Here is a 23,540-nt window from a genome sequence, read left to right on the forward strand (position 1 = left end):
CAATGCCACTGGCATGAGTGGAGCTCAGTGCCGCCCCCAAGAGCTATACAGAGCGCTTGCATACGTGTGTGTGTGTGTGTGTGTGTCTGTGTATGTGTAGGGAGACTGAGACAGAGAGACAAATACGAATACTGTGGCTTGTGAAATACCAAGAGTTTTGTAGTAGTTTTCATTACCATATATACAGTATAAGTATTTATTATTTATATTGTGGTAGCACTAGGTCCCCATTTATTGTGGACCCCCCCAAACACACACAGTGGTCCCTGTCCCAAAGAGCTTACAATCTAACTCTAAGTCAAGGTGAATACAATAAGTAGATGTGAGGAGCAAAAGGTAACAGTGGGACAGTTATGAAAAATAATATATAATACACCTTCCATTCCTCTTAATAGATACTGGTCGGTGTTGGATCTTAATGACTTTTCTATATGATTAGATGTAATTTGCTCACTTGTTAGATTAGAATACTAGGGGTTAAAATGGAAAAAAAAATATTGTAGGAAAATCATCAAATCATATTTTGGGAATAAAAGCAATTTATAAAACCACTCATCAGATATTCCCTCCCCAGCCCTCCTGTACTTCTCTGTGTGTGTCAGTATGCAGACATGGCTGCTTTCCAGTTTAGTGATATTCTGGATTGATGGGAAATTTTGTCGTGACAGATTTGTCGGGTAATTCTGCTACAACTGAGTGCAAATCTAGGCAAAATCAGCAAGGTGTAGTATCATAACAAGCATGGAGGATTCAGCCGGTCTCTTCTGTCAGAGGTTATGCTCATGAGTGCCGTAAATTATAAATGAACAACTCAGTGTTTTGTGGGTGTCCATTGTTGCCTTTTTTCCTTGACACTGAAATGAAAGAAGAGCAAAGGAGCAGTATAAATATAAACACTAGACTGTGATTTATGTCTGCAGCCATAGTGAGGTCACACTTAGCACTGACTGTATGGAAGGAACACATCTCATTTTCTGAGGCTGATGCTCCACCTAGTGGCAACTTCTTAAGTCTGCTAGTGTAGTGGAGAGACAGGAAATACAGTTGCTCCCAAAGATCTAGGAAGGGTTATGGTTTTTTAGAGTTACTTAAACTAGAAACAGATTTGAATAAAAAAGTGGGGATTCCCTCAAAGTTTGGTTATGTTTGCGCCCAAGATTTTGGTTTTGGCCACTCTCTGATGAATTAATTATAGTAAGTAGGTGGCTCCCCTTCAACAAAGAATATCTCAGGATTTAGGGAAGGGTAAGTCCTATATGTTGGGGACTTGACCCAGTAAATCCAGAAATGGGAGTTCGATCACTTGGGAGATTATTCTGAAATTTAGCTACCTTTATTTGGTGGTTGTGGTCCCTTATTCTTCTGCCCTCATGCCAGGGGCTGTGCACACTCCCCCTCCCCCCCATTATTCTTCTGTCTGGGAGATATGTCAATCAGGGGGTCTATGTGTTATCCTCCAGGGGGAGGATGAACAAAGATGAGCTGGTGTATCGTTCTGCTGGGAGGTGTTAATGAGTGTTGCAGGTGTGCCTGCATCTTGGGGAGGCCCTGCTAAAAATAGCAGTGAAGATGAAGCAGTGAGAGCTGGCCAGGTCTGCCCAGGACTCTTGGTACATACTTGTGGTGTTAGCTCACGCTGGGGTCCATAGCACCAATCTTCACTGCTATTTTTTGCCAAGCTAGCTAGATTAAAGCTGGTGCGGGTATGTCTACACATGCTGTAGTCACATCTCCAACTGCAGTGTAGCCATTCCCATGGACAATTGCAGAGGTACTTGGGGCTGTGACTGTGTTAAAGAGCTAACAGGGGCTTCAAGTGTCACCCATTTTAGTTTTCTGGTTTCTCTCCCCAAATAACCAATGGGGTTTACCATGATGCCTTTTTTTTTTTTTTTTTTGGTGATGCATTTTTTGCAGTCGCAAAATAAATGGAGCAACAGTGTGATCAATACAAAATTAGGTCGCTACAAAGGGTCATACAGACAGACATTTGTAATGTTTGCATTACTCATGAGTGAAACAATCAGTGTTAAGCAGGTCATTCCAAATGAGCGCAGATAAACTTTTTTCTACACACACAACTATATCTACTTTTATAAAAAGTATACAAATATTTAAGGGTGCAATGACTAGGATTGTTTCCCTCCACATGTAAAGCCAAGTGACTTATTAGCATCAATTCAGCTGGAAAGGATTCAGAGAGAGAGAGAGAAATCCTCTAAAATGACCTGAAATGTATCTCATTTCTGTTAAGTCACAGTTGTAAAATGGTACCTTGGGTCCTTCCAGTGTTAGAAGTAAGAGCTGTTTATCCACCTGGGAAACTAGAAATTTCCTGTGCCTGAAGGGAACATGGGACCTTAAGGTATGTTACACTTTGAGCTGGCGTGCAATTCCTGGCTCGAGGAGACATACACGCACCAGCCCTTATCAAGCTAGTGTGCTAAAAGTAGAGTGTAGCTGCACTGGCATGAGCAACGGGAGGGGCTCACCACCACAAGTATGTACCGATAGTCTGGAACAGGATTGTACTCAGGGTGATAGACCTTCCCATCCCGCCTGCTGCCATGCACTAGTTGGATCAGAGCTAGTGTGGGTGTGTCTTCTAGAGCTGGGAATCTCACCCTTGTCACAAAGTGTAGACCTACTCTGAGTCTACAACTGATACAGGTCTGAATACCGTTTGTCATGTTCTTCTGACCAATAGACTGAGAGCAAATTTTGTGGCAAATCAATTTCAAATAAATGAATGGCAGCTGTTTGAAGCTGCTCATTGTTTTGTAAAGTTGGAGGTAGTCCTGGTGGAGACAAACTATTGTGCAGAATGCAGCTGAGATGGTCAAAGGTGCCCATTTAAATGCAATTTTTCATATGGCTGTGCTGTTTTGCATGGATATTACTATTGAATATGAATGTGGGTTTTCAAAAAAAAGATAGGTACACAATAGTTTGATCTGAGTCATCGGAGTTGGCCAGCTCTCTCAATGATAAAAGAAGTTTGAAGAATAATTTAGGATTTTAAAAATGTCACTTCTAGAGGCATTGATGTGCTGCATGTTAGGTCATCTTTTGGAACAGCTGCAAACTCCACCACTAGAGTGACACTTTGATTTATTGCGTTTTGGTTGTTTCTGATAGTTTAACCTTACTTATACTAAAATATTATCAGGACTTCTATATAGGGAGTCCAGAATGAGAGACTTGCTGAGCAGCTCTGTGGATCACCAGGAGTTCAGACCAGGCCTTGTGCTTTGAAATGTGGGGAGACTTTAAAACACAATTAGAAGGACAGCAGCATTACCCAATGGCCAAAGGGCTCTACGCCACATGTTGGCTAACTGGTTTCTGGTGGTCAGGTTGTGTTGGTACCAAAACACAAATGGAAATAAGCGGAGGAGGAAAAAAACAAATATAACAAAAAATTAATAACGTTCCAAAAATTACTGATGCTCTCCAAAGAAGCTAAATTTAGCTCATTTGAGATCTGGTCAGGATAGACACCACACTCGTTTTTAATAAATGATTAAATTGTCCATGGGAAAATTTACTGGAAATGCTTCCAGCTATCTTACTGGCATTATGTCACTGAAAGGGCAATAGATTCTAAAGTGCAGGTGTCCATGACTGACGAGTCTTTCTGCTTGCTCAGTCTCTGTAATGTCTTCCCGGATTGCACATCATACTTCTAGTCTTGTAATTTGAAACCTCTTGTGGCAATTCACACCTACACCAATCATAGTCTCTTTTACACATGCATGCACACATATTATTCTGGTGATCTGATGGAGGAATAATGTCCCAGCTGTCCACTACGGGGCGTTCTTTGACTTCCAGTGCCAGTGACTAATGCACACAATTCATTCAAACAGTTTTGAGCCACAGCTCATGTGAGATGGAAACAATTAATTAGCATTCCATTCCATGTAGAAAGTTGCCTTGTGTGGCTCCTAACAGAGTTTTGCTTCTCACTCTTATACATTGTTTGTTAACAGGTTTGTCTGAAAGTTAATTCAGAGATTGAAATCAAGACATCTTTCAAAAGTTTTTCCTAAATGCTTTTAAAAGACAATTACATGCAAAGTTGCTTAATATCACAGTCAGTTTTAAACTTCCCTGTGATGTCCTTTTTTTTAAAAAAAATGTAGTCATCTGTGCTATTGAGACTGTTCATGTTTGGTTTTTTTCCTAATGTTACCATTTGTGTAAATAAGTGCAAGTTGTACTTGATTCGTAAGGTCTTTTCCTTGATCCATAATTTTTCTGAAGTTTTCTCTCACAAACCTGGAGTTCTTGGCATTTCATAAGGATTTAAACAGGATGTGCTAAATTCTGTGGTGCTTCACAGCTTGCGCAATCCCAATGGCTTTGCAAGAGGTATACGCTAGGACAAAATTTGCATCCATGCATTTATTAATGAATATATCATATCTGAGTTATGTCATTATGCATTTGAATCTATCCAGGGTGGCAATAACCAGCATTTCATGTGAAGGTGGGTGTGTGCAAAGTGTCCATTTCTGAGTGAATGAGTACACTAACACCACAATAGCCACTCTGGTTAGCAGTCCCAGCAATGAGCCCACAGCTTAGCAACTGAGCTACCATCGTGCTCTTAGACACAGTTCCCCAGCTCAGGATTCAAATGTATCAGTGGGGTGAAATTTTGCCTGGGAAGTGCCTGACTGCACAGATGTGTTATGTCATGAGCAACAGATACGTGACAATGTCCTCAAATGCAGTTAACTGGCCATGTGTCACCTTACTTAAAAGCCATTTTATTTAAGTTTGAATCACTTTTCACTTCCATTTTTAGTAAAAATACTCCAACTATATGAGGTAAAGCATTCTATTTATTCAGTGGTGTCACTTCCTCTGACATTAACAGATTCAACCAGCTTCCTATGCCCTTCAGACGCTGGAGCCTGTACAGCTTGCTGTATTATGTAGACTTAATACATGTGTTATGTGGCAGCATAAAAGAGAAGTAGGTAAGCGTGAGTTATAATTAGTCACTTTCACAAGCTTTTGTTTGATCTCTTCTGTTACTCTGTATCTATATACGATCTGTTTCCAATTCTTAATGGTCTCAGTCCTATCAGCGCTTTCTGTTGAAGTAAAGGGCAAAGTAATGATGTCAGGATTTGTCCCACAAAGCTTTGCCCACATGTAAGTATGCCTAATATCTTTAGAAATTGTCTTTATGCACATACACCCACACACAAGAGTGTGGAGGATCTTTCTAGAGGAAGAGGATCCATGTGTATATTTTGCCTTTGCTTACAACATCTTGTTCATGAATTTTGAAGTGCTTTACACGCATTAGGACCTGAATCCTTGAGGTGTCTTTTGTGCTATCTGGAGGGCCACAAATAGCTTAAAAGCTTCAAGTTTATTGTATTGTGAAGGACAAAAGCAACACATTCCAACAAAAGGGTAATGCAGAGGGAGAAGAATGCAACTCCCTTGCATGTTGAAATGTCTGAAGTTGTCTGAAGAAGAGCAAGAGGGTTGTGGTGGTGTGTGACTTAGACAATAGTATCTCTCTGCACACCCATCGATAATAGTGCTGAGAGATTAACATTCTATCCCCAGGGCTGCCTGTTCTTTCCCTGCACACTCCCTGAGGGCAATAGGTGCCAGACACAGGCAGGGAAGGATGGAAGTCATGCTATCCAGAAGAGTGAGAAGATCATGGAGTACTGTACAAGGACTAGACCACTACACAAGCTGCTAAGCCTCTGCGATGTGCTGAGATTCACAGGGTTCAGTCGGTCTGTTGTGTTGAGAGGGACATGTCTTTGTTCATTTAGATGGTTGTTAGAGCAATCTCTAAAAAGCTTTATTTACCTGGTTACAGAAAGAGAGCTGGTGAAATTCAAATCTAGTTGTGGATTTTGCCATCTGATTCCAAAGCTAAGGGATATATGGATCTAGGACTGGTTTGAGTCCCTCTTAAAAATGAATAAATTACACAAACCTCCTTGCATCAGTGTGTCCCCTGTGAAGCACAAAATAGTTATTGATTTATGCCATTTTTCAATCTACAATAACGAGAGGAAGAACCATAACCAGGACTTATTTGCTGCTTGTGTGTGCAAATGCATCTCCTCTGAGACTAAAATGATTTATATAGATGAATGTTTACAGAGTTTCTAGCCTTGTTGGTCCCAGGTTATTGGAGATAAGGTGTGTGAGGCCATATCTTTTATTGGACCCACTTCTGTTGGTGAGAGAGACAAATTTTTGTGCTGAAGAAGAACTCTATGTAGCCTGAAAGCTTCTGTTTCATTAATAGAAGTGGGTCCAGTAAAAGATATTACTTCACCTATCTTGCCTCTCTTACATAGACTAAGGCAAACACATCCCTGAGAAGGTGACCCAACTCATTGTGCACTATGCACAATCATAGATTCTCACACAGAACTGTACTTCTATGACAAGTGTAGCACATGGATGGTGCTACAGGGGGAAGAGGAGGAATGAGTTCCTTAGTGGAGTCACCTCCTTGCTCCACACCCCAACTTTCAAGTAAAAAAATATACACCATTGGTCTCCCGCCCCTCCATGGCCCCACTTTTTCCCTGTAATTGCACCTCTGGCCTGCAGCAGTTTTGGGGACAAAACACTTGCTGTCTCCATACACAGGCCAGGCTCTTGGCAATGTAAGGTGCTGATTAATTTTTTTTTTTTTTTTTTTGCATTCTTTCCTTTTCTGCTTCTCTTTACCAATTCATGTCTTGACTAGGTTTGATTCAGCAAAATGACATGGTTGCAGTACTCAGGGAAGCCAAAATCATTTCTATCAGAGACCTGCTTTTGGAGGACTTAATTCATACCTGTCCATCCTGACCTCCTCTGACCTGATAGCCATTAGAATCACTTGGCTATGTTTGGAATAACTTTGCTATCCGTGTTATATGTCACAATATCTGAGCTGTCTTCAAGCAAAATTGTTATTCAGTGTAAAGGTTTCTGAAGCATTGGGGCCCTAAGACTTTTGGTCTTTTCACATACAGCAGTAAAAACGCACCTGATAGTTGTGCAGTAATTGAGCCTTGCCTCTACTAGAAAGGGTTTGTCAGTATAGCTATGGCTAGCATGCCAAAAAGATGATCTGCTGTATAGTGGGAAATAAGGGGCTAAATCTTGCTTGCGTCTGAGAGTCATTCTATTAAAGACAATGGAACTATTCACTTAGTAAAGCAAGCAGTGTTTGTTCTGGGGTGGTAATTTCACTGAAGGAAATCAGTGTGTACTGCAGAACACTTGAATTTAAGAATGGCCACACTGGGTCAGACCAATGGTGCATCTAGCCCAGTATCCTTTCTTTGAACAGTGGCCAATGCCAGGTGTTTCAGAGGGAATTATTAGAACAGGTAATCATCAAGTGATCCATCCCATCACCCATTCCCAGCTTCTGACAAACAGCAATCCCTGACCATCTGGCTCATAACCATTGATGGACCTATCCTCCATGAACTTACCCAGTTCTTTTTTGAATCCCGTTATAGTCTTGGCTTTCAAAACATCGTCTGGCAAGGAGTTCCAGAGGTTGACTGTGAGTTTAATTTTAAACCTGCTGCTTATTTTCATTTTGTGACCCCTAGTTCTTGTGTTATGAGAAGGAGTAAATAACATTCCATATTTACTTTCTCCACACCAGTCATGATTTTATGGACCTCTATCATATCCCCCCTTGGTTGCTTCTTTTCCAAGCTGAAAAGTCCCAGTCTTATTAGTATACAGAAGCTGTTACATACTCCTAATAATTTTTGTTGTCCTTTTCTGTATCCTTTTCCAATTCAAATATCTTTTCTGAGATGGGGTGACCAGATCTGCGCACAGTATTTAAGGTGTGGGTGTACCATGGATTTATAAAGAGGCGATATGATATTTTCTGTTTTATTATCTATACCTTTCCTAATGAGTCCCAGCATTCTGTTAGCTTTTTTGACTGCCGCTGCACATTGAATGGATGTTTTCAGAGAACTATCCAAAACGATTCCAAGATCTCTTTCTTGAGTGATAACTAATTTAGACCTCACCATTTTATATACGTAGCTGGCATTATGTTTTCCAATGTGCATTACTTTGCATTTATCAACATTGAATTTCATCTGCCATTTTGTTGCCGAGTCACCCAATTTTTGGAAGATCCCTTTGTAACTCTTTGCAATGTGCTTTGGACTTCACTGTCTTGAGTAGTTTTGTATCATCTGCAAATTTTGCCACCTCACTGTTTACCTGTTTTTCCAGATCATTTGTGAATATGTTGAACAATCCTGGTCCCAGTACAGACACCTAGGGGACACTTCTATTTATTTCCCTCCATTCTGAAAACTGGCCATTTATTCCTATCCTTTGTTTCCTATCTTTTAACTAGTTAGTGATCCAAGAGAGGACATTCCCTCTTATCCAATGACCCCTTACTTTGCTTAAGAGTCTTTGGTGAGGGACCTTGTCAAAGGCTTTCTGACAATCTAAGTATACTGTATCCACTGGATCACCCTTGTACACATGATTGTTGACTCCTTTCAAAGAATTATAGTAGAAATGTTTTGGGTCCCAGAGCTCAGGCTCCAGTCCCAGTCTGAACATCTACACCACAGTTTTGCAGCCTGAGCCAGGTGACACAGGCTGGCCATGGGTGTTTAATTGCAATGTAGATGTACCTGTAATGACATTCTTGTGTGTTGCCTTCACAATTAGAAATGTCACACAAATGCATGTGTGTCTCATTGGCAGCATTTACAACTATCCCCTGGGTCTGGAGCAGACATGCTAGTTTATAAAGGTGGCTTCATCCAGAAGTCTCTGGATCAGTAGTAATTTTGCTTAACTGTCTGCAGCTGGAGGGATCCATGTGCTATTGCTACCCAAATAATCTTGTTCTTTAGGCTGCAGAAACAATGCCAAAGAGTGGGGTTCCCTTAAACAGCAAAGACAGAAGACCTTGAACCATGTGCTCTATCCCCACTATCTGTGCAGTCCCTAGGTCTTTCCAGTGAAGGTTTTCCTTCCTTTCATGGTAGAGGAATTTTGTCCATGATGAAAGTTAAAAGGGCCATAAGGATCTTCTTGTTCTGAGCCCTTTCCTACCTTGGTTCCTATTGTTGCATCTGCTACTCCTCCTCATCCAGTTTTAAGAGCTGGAGCCAAACTGAGGGGAAGTGTTAGACTACCTTGTACTCAGATTCTCTTGGATCCACTTACTGAGGTGGAGGGGTGTCAAATTTTTGTATCATGCACCTTCATTTGCCCTTTTCCAACATGCAAGTCCCACTGCCTAAAGTTCTCTCCAGGATTACTTAAGATCATCTTTGAATGTAGCCTTTGTCTGAAACCATTGGCTCCAGAGGCAACTGTAGGTGAAGCTGGACTGCAGCACCTTCCTGGGAATGAGATGAGAAGCGATCTCCCATATCCACTATGTCCTCCTGAAATGTTGCTGCTTCCACTTAGAAAAAGGTTGTACCAGATTCTTACTGAACTCCAGCCAAAAACTGATGACCTTTTGTGCATACGGGTGTCTGACATGGAACAGTCATACCAACTGAGGGCTGTTACTTTGTAAAGAAAAGGAAGAGGGAAGGGAGGATGAGTACAGAATAGTTATTGGATACAGGCACCAAAGGGACCTTATTTTTCTGTCAGACTTAGTAGAAGCTCCTGTTGGTACCTTGAGGATAAAGAATCTGTGCCTCTCTATCTTTTTGGCATCTATAGTAGCACCAGAGGATAAAAGTCTGAACATAAGGTACTAATGTCAGCTTGAAAGCGGAGCAAGATTGTGTTAGTTGTCTGAGTTGCACATCATCTTCCCCCCTCTGTTCTCTTAAGGTCCATTTCTTTCCTTTCCACAGCCAAGAGTCAGGAAGGAAGGACTTTGTTATGCTTCTGTTGCCTCATAATTGCTGTGCTGACACTTCCTCTGCATACTGGGAACATCTGGTTCTGTTTGCTTCAGTGGCTAATGCTCAAACAAAAGTCAGAATCCTCAGTGAACCTTCCTGCATTAAACTGAGCCTCAGCATTCCCCAAAGTTGAAACAGCTAATCTGCTATTGAGCATTTTTTTCTATCTTACATGCAGTATAAACCTGAAGTCCAACAAGTCTGAGTTGTTTATCCCCACTTAAAATACTGGGCAACTGAGTCAGAAGTTGTGACTTGCTCAAGGCCAGAGATGGGATGAAAACTGAGATCACAGCTCCCAGTCCTGTGTTCAGACCATGCCCTTACAACTGTAGTATAGACAAAAGAGGGGAAACATCCAGCTAGGAATAGCAATTTTTATTGACAGTTTTTACCCCCCAAATATAAACAATAAGTTAAACAAAGTAAAATAATTAAATAACAGTTGAGGTTCCCGCCCTCATACAAATATTGTATTAATAAAAAAAAAAAAACTAGTTAAAGCATAAAATGAATTGGCATACTATGAGTTTTGGGAAAGAGGTAGCTCCCAACCATTGATTTAAGAGTGGGGACCAAGTTCTGCCATCTACCCCCCTGCAACACAGAGTAGGCATATATTCAATGGCAGCATTTGGTCACAGATTTAAAGAGTGATTGTGAATCCTTAAACCTTTCCATCAGTCATCACGGACATAAGCAGAGATGGCAGGATCAGGCCCTAAAGAAGGGAGCAAACATTCCTGAGAGATGGCCTGAAAGTCAACTTGGATTATTTATAATAATTTGCTTTCTTGCAGCACAATCCCTAATTAACCTCATTACACCAAAACATCCTTGTAGTGCTCCTTACATAGGCACAGCTCCCAGTGATATCCATGAGCATTCAGCATGTCTAAGGAGTACATGACTGAGCCCATATGCCAAAAATTGCTTCATTATCTTCGTTCTAAGCCAAGAGGATTATTTTTGTGTGTGTGTATCTAACCAGAACTGCATTCAGGCCATGGCAATGCATTGATAAGAATCCTCTTTCTCATGTACTAGCACCAGTTGATCACTGTGTAGGGTTCCTATTGCCTAGTGGTTTGTATCCTGACATTCCTCAGAATTTTAAAATAAAAAGATTATTCTTTTAGGCAAAATATTTACAAAATACACACTTGAAAAAAAGGTTAAAATTAAAACCAAGAACTGGAAGGTTGATAAAACTTGTGTAGGTACTTATAAAAGTGACGAACAGTGATTCCTATATAAATTAAGCAGATAACTTGGCACGAACAATATCTTGATTGGAAATATGCATTTCAATGTTAAATATTTGAGTCTTCCATGGAATGACTTTTTCAGGTACTCCATGCAGTGGCCAGCAGAGATACAGATCATCTATCTGCTTAAGATACACTGCTATGAATGTTGAAAACAAACCACATAGGCATTTAAAATGAAGCCCCGAGAGACAAACACAAACAAATCAACTCCAGACTAACTTTCAGGGTTTCAATGTACTGCATCGATATGTGGCTCAGTTCCGTTCATTTGAAATTAATCCTCTAGACCTCCTTCTTTGGGTCTATGCTTTGAGGAAAGGACACTTTCATTTAGGGAGGCTACGGCTTTTGAAATTGACGCCTCTCATATGATAATCAATCCAAGAAAGGTATCGAGTGACTCTGGTGTAGACGCCAGGCCTGTTTTCTTTAGCACAGCCTTCTCCCCAGCTGACGATTCCATACAGAGACATCCTGCCATTGTGTTCACAGACCAGTGGTCCGCCAGAATCTCCCTGACAATGCAAATAAAAAGGATCACAATCTGTTTTTTGAGAATACTGGAAAGCCAGGGTATAATGCTCAAGCATGTATTGTCTTGCAGGATCAGAAGCCATTCCTCTCCCACCCCAACTTGGAAATGAAGAAATAAATATTCAAGTCTCTGCCCACGAGAGACTTTTAGTGCTAATGGCAAGTCCTCCTCCAAGTCGATACTGTGCGGGTTTAGGGGAACGGAGCTGGATTTGAGGAACCTAGAATCATAGAAAATTAGAGTTGGAAGGGACCTCAGGAGGTCATCTAGTCCAACCCCCTGCTCAAAGCAGGACTAACTTCAGCTAAATCATCCCAGCCAGAGCTTTGTCAAGCCACAGCTTAAAAACCTCTCAGGATGGCGATTCCACCACCTTCCTAGGTAACCCATTCCAGTGCTTCACCACCCTCCTGGTGGAAAACTTTTTCCTAATATCTCCCCCACTGCAACTTAAGACCATTGCTCCTTGTTCTGTCATCTACTACCATTGACAACAGCCAGCTCCATCTTCCGTGGAACCCCCTTTCAGGTAGTTAAAGGCTGCTATCAAATCTCCCCTCATTCTTCTCTTTTGCTAACTAAACAAGCCTAGTTCCCTCAGCCTCTCCTCATAAGTCCTTTGCTCCAGCCCCCTAATCATTTTTGTTTCCCTCTGCTGGACTCTCTTCAACTTGTCCACATCCTTTTTGTAGTGGGGGGGCCCAAAACTGGACACAATACTCCAAATGCGGCCTCACCAATGCTGAATAGAGGGGAATAATCATTTCCTTCGATCTGCTGGCAATGCTCCTACTAATGCAGCCCAATATGCTATTAGCCTTCTTGGCAACCAGGGCACACTGCTGACTCATATCCAGCTTCTTATCCACTGTAACCCCCAGGTCCTTTTCTGCAGAACTGCTGCCTAGCCCGTCAGTCCCCAGTCTGTAGCAGTGCAAGGTGTAGCTGTGCAAGCTGTGCAAGGGATCTGCATTTTTCTCCAGCCTACGGAAATCAGCTCTGCTATAGCTTCTTGCACATCCATGCACAGCTGGGTACGGTGGAATGAAACTAGAGTGAGTCGGGGAAGAGCTGGGGCAGAGCCACTATCCACTGCTGTATGTATCCACCAACTGTTGTTCCAACACACTAGCCATACAGTAGCTGCAGAAGCTATTACAGCCCCAAGCCTACTGTAGTGGGGCCTACAGGCCTGCAGGCTGGAAGGAGGTGAGGGAGGGAAAGATTTCTGCTCCTCCATCTCCAGCAGAATATTTTCTGTGCCACAGCTGGCTACTGCAGCATAAACTCCACTGAATAACTGAGTTCTTGTTAAAAAAATGACATACAGTTCCTCTGTGCAAGGCCAATGGACTTTGAGGATTCCAGCAATGTACCATTAACACAAACCATGTGGATTATTTTAGAGCAAAAGGTTTTAAAACAAAATATAAGCACTCCTACCTTGCAGGCATCAGTCTTCCACTGCACATCCCCAGCACAGATCATGTTGTCATTCACCTTGTTTTGGTCATAGTATTCATCCCGGCACAATGACTGTGATATTACGTTCACGTTGGCTGACTTCAGTATTTGGGAGTAGTAAATGTCCACTGCAAACAAGAAGAGATCGATTAAATTGGCTTTTTCCCTAGATTCGCATACCGTTATGTTTCCCTTTTCATACAGCAGAAGAAGTTAACTTGTCCACACAAAGTATCAGTTTTGAGACTACTACATCTTTGCTATACAACAAATGTTTTTATTTTTACTTGTAGCAGATGAATAAGGTGCATATTTGTTTTCATTAGAATTTGCATCTGTTTTGCTTATCTGATTCTCAGACAGAAACAGGGCTTAATAACTTCTCTTAGTGGAGCCAAACCTGCAGTCCTTATTCATTCAAAAGTCCAACCTAACGTTCAACTCTTTTGCCTACAGCAGGAATGGAAGACTGGGCACATCTTGTGTATCTTATATTAATTTGTATAGTTTTATAAAAATGTGAGGTAATTGTGGTAAGTGTTCTTCCTACAACTGGGGTATATCAGGGGAAATTGACATGGATAGTCAGAGATGGTGCTGGGATTCAAATTCCCAAAAGGATGTGTGCAGAATAAAAGGAGGGAGACACTCTTGAATTGTGCACAAAGCAGCCAGTTTGCATGACTCATTGACTTGTGTAAATGTGCTTGTTCATCTGAGTTTGGTGGGTTTCAGTGGGGACTGGTAGTATTGCATGGCTTTCTTCTAAAATTCTTTAATGTACACAAGCTGTGCTGCCCCAGACATGTGTCTCTTCTGCACTGCAGAAAGCTGCAGTTGTTATAGGGTGGAATTTTTAAAGAAGCCCAAGGGAATTAGATACCCAGTGAAAGATGAGCTCCAGTTCTCTTAAGCCCTTTGAAAATCCCCAGCCATTACTCTTCATAGAGTCACCTTCTGTCTTCCTGTATTAAGATTTTTATACTTCTCTTCTAGTACAAATGCTTTATTCCTCATTCCTGTCTAGGTTTTAAGAAGAAATCTCCTGAGACTGAAAGTTCCCAAGACCAATTCGTGCTAGAGCTTTGAGGAGAGGGATGGAAACCTATCCTGGTATGTGGCAGTGGTGGGGAGAGACCAAACAGTGTATGGACAACGGCAACAGAAGAGGGTGTGAAGAAGAAAACTACTGATTGTTAGAATAAAGTCAGACTACTCAGAAGTAGACTGTTGTTTCAAATACATGAATTAAAATATATTTTGAAGACTATTTGGTATTAATATACAAAGCACGGATTACACTGACTTGGTCTGCCGTTCTCAAGACCAAAAAAATCCCCTCACCTACGCTTCTAACTTGTATTAAAAAATGGACTTTGATCAATTCCCCCCCATAGCATAGTGCCTGGCTTTGTATACTGGGCAGACTAATAGTTAATATATTTGAGTTGTCACAGTGAAAAGTTGAAATATAAAAGATTCCCAAATTTGACTAGGTGCATATGCCCTCATTCCATCAGTATAAGTTTAAGAAGCTATTCACTTACGGTTATCTTCTTTCCCATAGCCAGAAACTTCACACTGGGAGTTGTCTCTCATCACTAGGTTTTCAGGTGGCAAACAGATGGTTTTGACATAGTCAGATTCTACTGCACAGCGTCCAGAAGCAGACTTTATTCTCATGAGAGCTAAATAAAAATCAAAGTGAGTACAGTTAATATTGTGAAGTAGGAAAATAATTTATTTAATAGAATCCTCTGGAATGATACATTTCTAACAAGTGTTGTAATTCTACATGCGTTCTATAACACCCTTGGGGCCTGATTCTGAGGTCCTTACTTAGAAAAACTATTATTTTAGTTACGTTTTCACACAGATCTTTGCCAAATTGGAAAGGGCAAGTTTTTTTTTAAACCTTTTAACTTCATCCACCTGCTTGTTGGTGAGTGAAAAAACTGAGATGCGTCTTCTCTTGAGTGGAGAAGTTAATCCCCAGGTGCTCCTTTCAGCATTTTATAAGTCCACAACTCCCTGACGTGCTTCTCCAATCTTTCAGCTGAGGCTCTGCTGAGGATGATGTGCTATGTTGCACTACAGCACTCAGCCACTAGATGCTGCCTTCAGATTTAAACATTTGTTGAAACTTTAGCTGTTTTGAGCCTGGACCTGTGAAAACAAGGCTTTTCTAACTGGTAATTGGAGGAGGGATGGTGGAGTTGAGAGTATAAAACTAGCAAAACTGTATTGCATACAATGCAAATATTAACTTAAAGCCTGTATTTTGGGGAGGGGACAGGGAGGGAGGTGTGAAATCTATTTTTATCTACAGTCTGGGAAAGTGCCATGTAACGATACTGCACATTTACATTGCACTTCACATCTTCAAAGTGATTTACAAACACTGACTTGCCCAAGAGGAAATTCTTGCCAAAAACAGGCCTAATTATCAGCAGTGCTTGGCTCCTAATCTCCCCCTGTTCTAACTACTAGGCATCGCTTCTTTCCGTATAAGTGCCCTTGTTATAGCAGAGTGTACTTCATGTGTGCTCAGGATTCTAAAGGTGTATTTTAGACACCACTTACCAATATCATTGTTATAGCCACCCGTTTCATCCGAATAGCCATCATGAGTGATGATTCTTTCCACCTGAAATGTTTGTTCTTTGTCATCAGTATCATCCAGCTTGGACTTTCCAAGAATAACTGTGTAGCCTGATGAATCCTTGTCCCTGAGCAGAAGGTAAAGAAAGGAGACATGAAGAGTCTTTCTGAAGGAGACATGAAGAAGTTTCTAAGATAGCTTCCCACATTGCACTGCTTTCTAATTCGAATTAAGGCTGGCCAGTGTGGACGCAAGAAACCAGCACAAACACTGTAGGGTGGACAGTCTGCAGCGCTTTCTATAAATCGCTTTCTGAAATTCGAATTAAGCTAATTCGAATTAGTGCTGCAGTGTAGACATAGCCTCATGAGAGTAAGGACAGTTTTTTGTCATTCTTTTAAAAATTTTGTTCGTGACATAAATAACATCTTAGATTCCTGTGAACTTCTTCCCTCTCATTCCCTGTTTCAGAAGTCTTTTGTCAACTACAGCAATTGCTAATGTAGAAAAGTAAAGCTAGGCAGCTTTGAGTCTCAACCTAAATACTTTTCTAATGGATTTGGGCTCTTGAGGCCCTCATTAAAATGAATGGAAACTGGATGTCCAAATCCCTTCAGATACTTAGATTTTTCTGGAATGTATTTCTAGCTGGCTCTCTTGTTTCCAGCTGGTTCTATAGGTTTTCAGGGATTTCTTGGTAATGACACCTCTTGAAGCAGTTAGAATTCAGAGAGAAGTCAGCCTTCCACAATCACCAAATGTTCTGTGCAGGAGGTCAGAGGATCTCAGTCAGAGAACAAGTTCTGAGTTTGGAGAATAGCTGACCTAGAACAAAATCTTGGCTCTAAGGGAGGGATAGGTCGCTATCTGAATTTGTTTGAAACTTCACCCACAGAGCTCCACTCTCTATAAAAAACAGCTACATTCTGCTATGAGGTACAATATTTAGGCTTCCAATGGCTTAATCTGCTTAAACCTGCTCTGCTTAAAGAGAAGAACAGTCCTGCTATGACTGAGTTACAAGGGTGTGGTTTTTAACCCCAGGGCATTACCTGACGGGGCAAAGTGAAAAGAAATCAGCAGTTGACAAAGGAGTGGTAATGAGTGCTTACATTTGGGAGAAGCAGTGTGCTGCAGTGAGCACCCAGCAAGGATCAATGAGGCTGCCCCCACACACAAAGAAGTTCTTCGTCGTTCTCCTTGAATAATAGAAGATGGTAGCTATCCAAGGCTGAGACTCAATAGCCGCAATGCTCCCGCTAACAATCTTGAAGTTCTTGGTGGAACTCCTCTGGCCACACATGGTATCTGTGAAAGGAAAGAAAACCCTTGTTGGAGGTGTGCTCAGATGAAGTGCACTTATAGTATGAGAAGGGGCTACCAGTCCCGGTGCTGAAAATAGCTTAAATACCACTAAGTCTGTCCAACAAGTCTTCAAGAAAATATGTTGTGATGTTCTCACTCAATCACACCATCTAGCCCTTAAGAGCATATACAATTTGAAATGGTGGGTGTTATGGTTTGAATTCTGCTCGCAGATGATCTATGGAAGCTGTAGAAGTGTAATGGAGAAGAATTTGGGCCCCAGTTATACTAGAAGTCTCCAGTTTGAAATTTACCATGTACTTGAAATGGTGCCTTAAAACCAAAAGGATCCCTCCCTCTTCTCTGTTTTGCATTGAATATATCTTGTACCACTCTTTTATGTAGAAGTCTGGGGGTTAGAGTCAACTTCAGATCTCCAAGTGATTTTCAAATAAATTCCAGCTTACCTATTTCTCTGGGACACAGTTGTATGTCACAGGCTGTTGGCAAAGTCTGATATCCCCTCTTAATGTAACACCAGGGCTTAGCTTTTCCATTTGGGTTTCTGGAAAATGATGGAGATATGCTTTTTGTAAACACTTTTTCTGAGTGCTAGTGTCTCAATAAAATCTGAATTCCCTTTGAAGAGGATTGTCAAGGGCCTTCTTTTGCAAAGGAAGTCAAAGGAGTACATTTGCAGAAGGACAATAGAAAATATTTTATGTATAAAACCTGCAGCTCATCGATACTATTTGCTGCACTGGTACTTCTCTATAAGGCTCTTGAAGGAATCAAGACAGCAAAATACAGAGAATACCCAAATACCATTCACTTTAATGGAAAATAAGGGTGCTAGGCGCTTTGCAGGATCAAGTCCAAAATATTTACAATCACATTTTAGCAGGCAGTCTTGGAAACTCCTGGCACTCCACTGAATGCATCCTGGCACTCCAGGTGCTCAGGGAAATAGCCAGCCCAACAAGCGTGAGCTATAGGAATCACCTGCAATAGTTGTGTTTCCCCAGTCCAAGCTCCAGGGCATTGCTCAGGTCAGCATGGTAAGCCCTCCTAATTAGCAAAGGGGAGTCCCACGATAAGCATTCTTCATTTTTCTCGTTCTTTGACACAGTCCCTCTATAGTCCTGACCATCTTCCCTATAGCATTGGCTTCCAGTGTCTGAAATATGAACACAGTGTTAGCAGCCTATTCTGGACTGTTAATAGTATGCCAAGGTAGAAAGAAGCCATGTGGTACAGTCTAATGAGAAGCAGCATGAGAGTCTTGTCACTGCCAACAGACAGGTCAATATGTGGACTGGAACGTCATGTTGTTGCCATGTTCAACACATGCAGAGCTGAGACTAAATGTATGTGGGCTTCAGTTCTTCCGAAAGTTCAAGATGTGATTGTTGTGTATCAGATATGTCACCTCTTATGTAAGGATCTCGGCATACTTCACAATCGATGGGTCACGCTACTTCAGAAGATGAATGTAAAACAAATCTACTGTGTTTTACAAACTAGTAAACTGAATGAGAGAGGTCATGATGTTCTCAAGATTAGCTAGCGACAGAATAGAGAACAGAACCCTGGAGTCCTGGCTGTCTTTGCTCTAATATTTAGGCACCGCTCCTTCCTCTTATGCATTAATAAAAGTTACTAACAAATACCCATTCATTTTTCTATCAGTGCTACTTTCATTTTTATTGGTGCATAGAAACTGAGATTAGAAACACCTTAAATTTAGAAAATGGATGGCAGGGGAGAAATGTATGTGTGGGGAAGGAGTTGGAATATCAAATGAGATAGGAACCACTGTATCATACCTATTTCACAGTGCTGTCCACTGTATCCTTTTGGGCATAAGCAACGGTTAATCCGTGAAAAGAGTTGATAAGAAATGCAGGTTCCTCCATTTAAACAGTTACAATCTGCAAGCAAAAGACACCAATAACCAAAGTTATAAATCTTTCAGTAGATCCATAAAGTGAAGGAAGATTGAAGCATGTTTAGTATGTAAATATTCGAAAGGAGTGTTGTTGTCTAATATGTACTAAGTGTGGTTACTTTGTATTGGGTGTATTTTGGGCACAGGTTTTAAACACATAGAAATAGAAATGACAAGTATTTACCCTTGTGTCCTGATTTATGTTTGCTTGGTAGCTTGTGCAGCTTCTGCCAGGCCAAAACCTAAGGGGGAAAAATACAAAGTTTATTTTTAAGGAAACTGTTTCTTGCAAATTGTTCCTTTATTTATGTACTCAAAAGTCTGTCTCTGGAGGGTACACAGAGAAGGCCCGAGCTCTGTTCCTTCTTGCATGCCTGCAACCCTAATGACTTTGATAGAGTTACATATATGCAACTGACAGCAGAACTTTGGGGCATTCAGTACGATCCATGTTCTAAAGCAGAAGAAGATAGGATTAGATTCCTAGTACATCCCCTTAAGGGGATTGGTTGGTGCAAAAGCAGGACTTGGCTACAGAAAGCTTCCGCTGCATCCATGTGTATGGATGGCATTGCCTTATGTGATGCAAGCTGATAGGAACCAAAATATCCAAAGTCAGAATGGAGGTCATGGGGGAGGCATTCAAATAAAGGCTAATATCCTGCATTAAATCTCTGTTAATTCCTTGTACTTGACACACTGCAATTTGTACTAGAATTAAGAAGGAAAAAAAAGTAAGAGCAAAAATTTTGGAGGCTGTTGCTCTTTCCACTTTGTCTCATCTAAGTTCTCTCCAGAAAACCACCTTAGTGTTTCCTCTATATTTATATGCAGTAGAATCATAGGTGACAACTACAGGAAAAGAAGGTTCAAACCACAGTCACTTCACAGAAAAAGGCCTGGTGTATACATGTAGCAGAAAGCAGAACACTATTAATAAGCCTAGTTCAGTGATGAAAGGAGAAGTTTTTATCATATAGTCAAAAATGGAAATAAACAAGACCTGTGTTGAGTGGGTGGCTGTGCTTGTTGCGAAACTTACAGATTCTAGGCTTGTGACGAGTGCGCCCAGCATTAGTGAGATAAGGATGAGTAACTTCATGGCGTTGGGTAAGTTGTGACTTGGTTGGTTCCTCTTCTTCTACCTGCAGTATGTCTGCTTCTGAAAATAAAAGAGGAACTTAAAGTGTGTTGTGGCTTGGAGTGCTAGGTTACAGTTGTTCATCCAGCTGTTTGATCTTCAGCATGAACCACAGTGCACTTAGGAGAAAGACTAAAGAATAGCTTAGCATGGACTATTTGCCCTTCCTTCCCACGACCTAAAAGAGAGCTTGTTGTCTGAAGCTGGTCTCTGACTCATTTTTAAAGGCTAGATTCCCTGTAGATTTATTTTGCCAATGCTCCTTAACTCCTTTCCTGGCCCTAGAAAGCCTTTTTTTTCTTGAGACCTCCATCATAGCAGTTGGACCTGAAAGCTGAGCAAGTCTAAAGAGACCCACTCTTGTCTGTGAAGACTTGTGCATTCATGGGTGAAACACAAGGACAAATCCTGCTCTCAGTTAACCTTCACCTTGAATCACCTGGCTGTGGTCAGTTCAGTACCATTATCTTGCATCCTTCTCAAAAGATTGGTGCAAATTTAAACTACCATCTGTAGAAATGCAAGTAAAAGAGTAAAAGAGGGGAGGGCTAGTGGAGGGCTCGCCCCTTTAACCGCCACTGTAGAGCAGAGCTGCAAAGCTATCAATACAAACTTCAGTGACAATGTTGTTCGGTTGCTGTCCAACTGTGATTACCTATTCTCAGTGGATGTTTAATAGTTCATGGCCAAATTTACAAAGTGCTCAGCACCCAAAATTGGAGTCACAGTCTCAGGAGAATTCAGCTCCCATTTAAGTAGTTAATTTGTTCTCTGTCACAACTACTAAGCACTTCAGAAAACCTGGCTTCTTCTGTTACGTGGCTGTATGGGATACTTTAAAAAAAATAGCCTTTTTCTCCACCCTACCCCATTTATTTACAATATAAAAAGTTGACAAATAAAAGAGACTCGGGGACATATTCTGCCTTGGTTCTGCACATGCAGTTGCCACTGACAACCAGGGGGTTTTTGCATGTGTAGCAAAGGCAGCATAGCATGTTAATGGTAAGCTGCCCATAAGCGACTATTTATTTAAAAAAAAAAAAAACTGGCTTACAAAACATGATGGAGGAAGAAAAAAGTGGTTAACCACAAAATGGCTGTTTTCCCCACTCTAAGAAAATCAGCACAGCTAATTGGAATGTTTTTTCCCCTCCCTGCGATCAGACATTATATACCCCAAATTCCAAAACGGGGGCATATATCTAAAAGTAAAAATGACTAGAGCACCTTCTCTATAAGCAGCACCCAGTATGCTACTGCAAGAAATAAACCATGCCTCAGGTATCTAGACAAACACACATTTCTCAAATCCATTTTAGATTGCAGAAGACATTGTTCTGTTTATAAACAATATTTGTATTGAACTAGTTGACTGCACTTCTTAGCAAGTTTAAAGTGAAACATCGGTCATTGATATTCCAAAATTCATTTTCCAAGCTCAGTTATTTAGCACCACAAATCATGAAATCTTGCAGGCTTCAGTGATAGATAGATATTTTGAAGTTGCATTATATGATATTGTATTTGGAGTGGGAACTAGCAATTGAAACAAAACTTTCAAATGGCTAAAAATATAACTTATGCCTGTGGGTTCAGTCACTCGGTTCTACAATTCCAATTCACATGGCATGCTACATGTGTGTTTATAAAATACAATTAAATTGTAAAGGCATTGCACTTACCACTCCACTAACAATGCCGAAGGCTTGCAGTGTTCTGTGCTATGACAGCAGCAGGTTTAGTCTTGTAGATCGTTTAGCAATCTGAGCCCTGTGCTCAGTTTCTCGCTGTTCTGCAGAGGAAGTGCATCTCTATATAAACCCTTAGCCTGAGATATGATTGGCTGGCTCCAAGCATTCCAGCCCGATGACAAGATTGATACCGGTTAACGTTGTCTCAAGCTTTGCACCCTTAGGAGAATTCTTTTTTTTTTTTTAGAAAAGAGGATGTTTAACTCTTTTCAAACAAAAACCTATCAGAATGACTCAGGGTTTGAGGGGGGAATTCTAACTTCTTCCTACTGTAGTTTCACACAATGAGAACAAACCATTTATAATCTAACAGTTAAATGTACTCTGTAGTCTGTTAGCTCTTTGTAGAGTTCCTTATCTTCATGTGTCCTCGGGGCAGTCAATAATCTCTTACAGCAGTATCTAAATCTGGAGGAGAAAATGGGTGAGGCTTTTGATAATGGAGGAAATTTATTATTTGTATTGTAACAGCATCTAGTGACTGTTGTATATTAATATGTAAGTTTATACAGCACCTTCTATACTGAAGAATCTCACTGCTTTACCATTTGAGTTCAGTTAGGGCACATATGTAGACTAGGGAAGAATTTGGCCCTATATATTAAGGAAATAATTCCTTTGGGTGAAACACAGCCACCAGCAAGAGGTAAAGGGCACATGTTGGGCACAAGCAGAACTACATAAGCTTTTAGAACAGAGAATCAAAAATTCCATTTTTAGATGAAACTCAAGGGGTAATTTTGAATTAGCAGAATACATGACCCCAGCTGCAATTTGGTGGTTAGAATACAGGATTCGGGGAGTGGGGATACATTGTTGTTCTATCAAAAGTGATTTTTTCCATTCCTACTCGGCTCCCCCTATTCCTGAGAAATATTCCATGGGATCTTTCTAATAATCAGAGGGTTTCAGAGGTTCAGCTTTGTCACGTCTGAAAGAACATGCAAGAACATGAATATTTCTTTAGGTGTTGAACTGGATAAAAATCTAAGGACATTGCATCTAAGAAAGCTGGCCCATGTGAATATCCACATTTGAAAAGGGACTTGTGGCTGTTACTAACTAACCAGTAGAATTTGAGCAACATGCTATATATGTCTGGTCTAAAAGATAGATGAGAGTCAAGGATATATGATCGAACATCGCTGGCAGAGCTGCTGCTTGGTGCCAGCAGGTTAACTGTTGGAACAATGAGGAGGGCTTGGGCTCTCCAATGATCTATTCTGAATAATATTGCCCCTTCAAATATTATCCCACATTATATTGTGATTTTGTAGCAGGCTGGTGAATGGCAACAAAACCAGCACATAACAGTATTGTGCAATGATGTAATGACATGGAACAACACAGAACTGCTCTCCTGTACCTTCTAATCCCCTCAATTGCAGTTCATAGAGGGATTTATGCTCTCAAATCCTATACTCTGTTTATGCATCCAGGGTTGCTAGTATTAGTGCTAGGTCACTTGTGTGAGGAAAGCAAGTTGAGTTCATGGTTACTGTATTGAGGGGAGATGAAAATAGATTAACTTGAAAGCCCAAAATTGAGGGGGAGTAGAAAACCAACCACAATTTTTAAGTGTCAGACTCACTCAGTTTTCTTGCCA

General features: G+C 40.9%; 2 protein-coding genes across 3 annotated transcripts in view; one reads left to right on the top strand and one right to left on the bottom strand.

The window, feature by feature from the left end:
• LOC137146906 (uncharacterized) overlaps positions 1–14,361 on the top strand; it is a 71,468-nt gene extending 57,107 nt beyond the window's left edge. The window contains exon 8 of the mRNA XM_067538556.1: positions 14,212–14,361. The gene's annotated coding sequence lies outside the window, so the exon portion shown is untranslated. The remainder of the gene's footprint in view (positions 1–14,211) is intronic.
• On the bottom strand, positions 10,284–21,963 carry PLAU (plasminogen activator, urokinase). 2 transcript variants are annotated; one of them, XM_067538577.1, is made up of 11 exons: positions 21,866–21,963; positions 20,082–20,201; positions 19,224–19,281; positions 18,918–19,022; positions 18,094–18,268; positions 17,559–17,656; positions 16,899–17,094; positions 15,768–15,913; positions 14,732–14,872; positions 13,164–13,312; positions 10,284–11,700 (listed from the first exon to the last, which is right to left on the bottom strand). In XM_067538577.1, exons 2-11 carry the CDS (start codon positions 20,139–20,141, stop codon positions 11,512–11,514), a joined length of 1,317 nt encoding a protein of 438 aa, XP_067394678.1. In that variant the 5' UTR covers positions 20,142–20,201; positions 21,866–21,963; the 3' UTR covers positions 10,284–11,511. The 2 variants fall into 2 exon arrangements, with proteins under 2 accessions (XP_067394678.1, XP_067394671.1); XM_067538570.1 differs by having other exon boundaries at positions 20,043–20,201.
• Positions 21,964–23,540: the final 1,577 nt, after the last annotated feature.

The sequence above is a fragment of the Emydura macquarii genome, unplaced genomic scaffold (genome assembly GCF_026122565.2).
Source record: "Emydura macquarii macquarii isolate MOO-44397 ecotype Brisbane River unplaced genomic scaffold, CSIRO-AGI_Emac_v2 contig_67, whole genome shotgun sequence".
Classification (NCBI taxonomy): domain Eukaryota; kingdom Metazoa; phylum Chordata; order Testudines; family Chelidae; genus Emydura; species Emydura macquarii.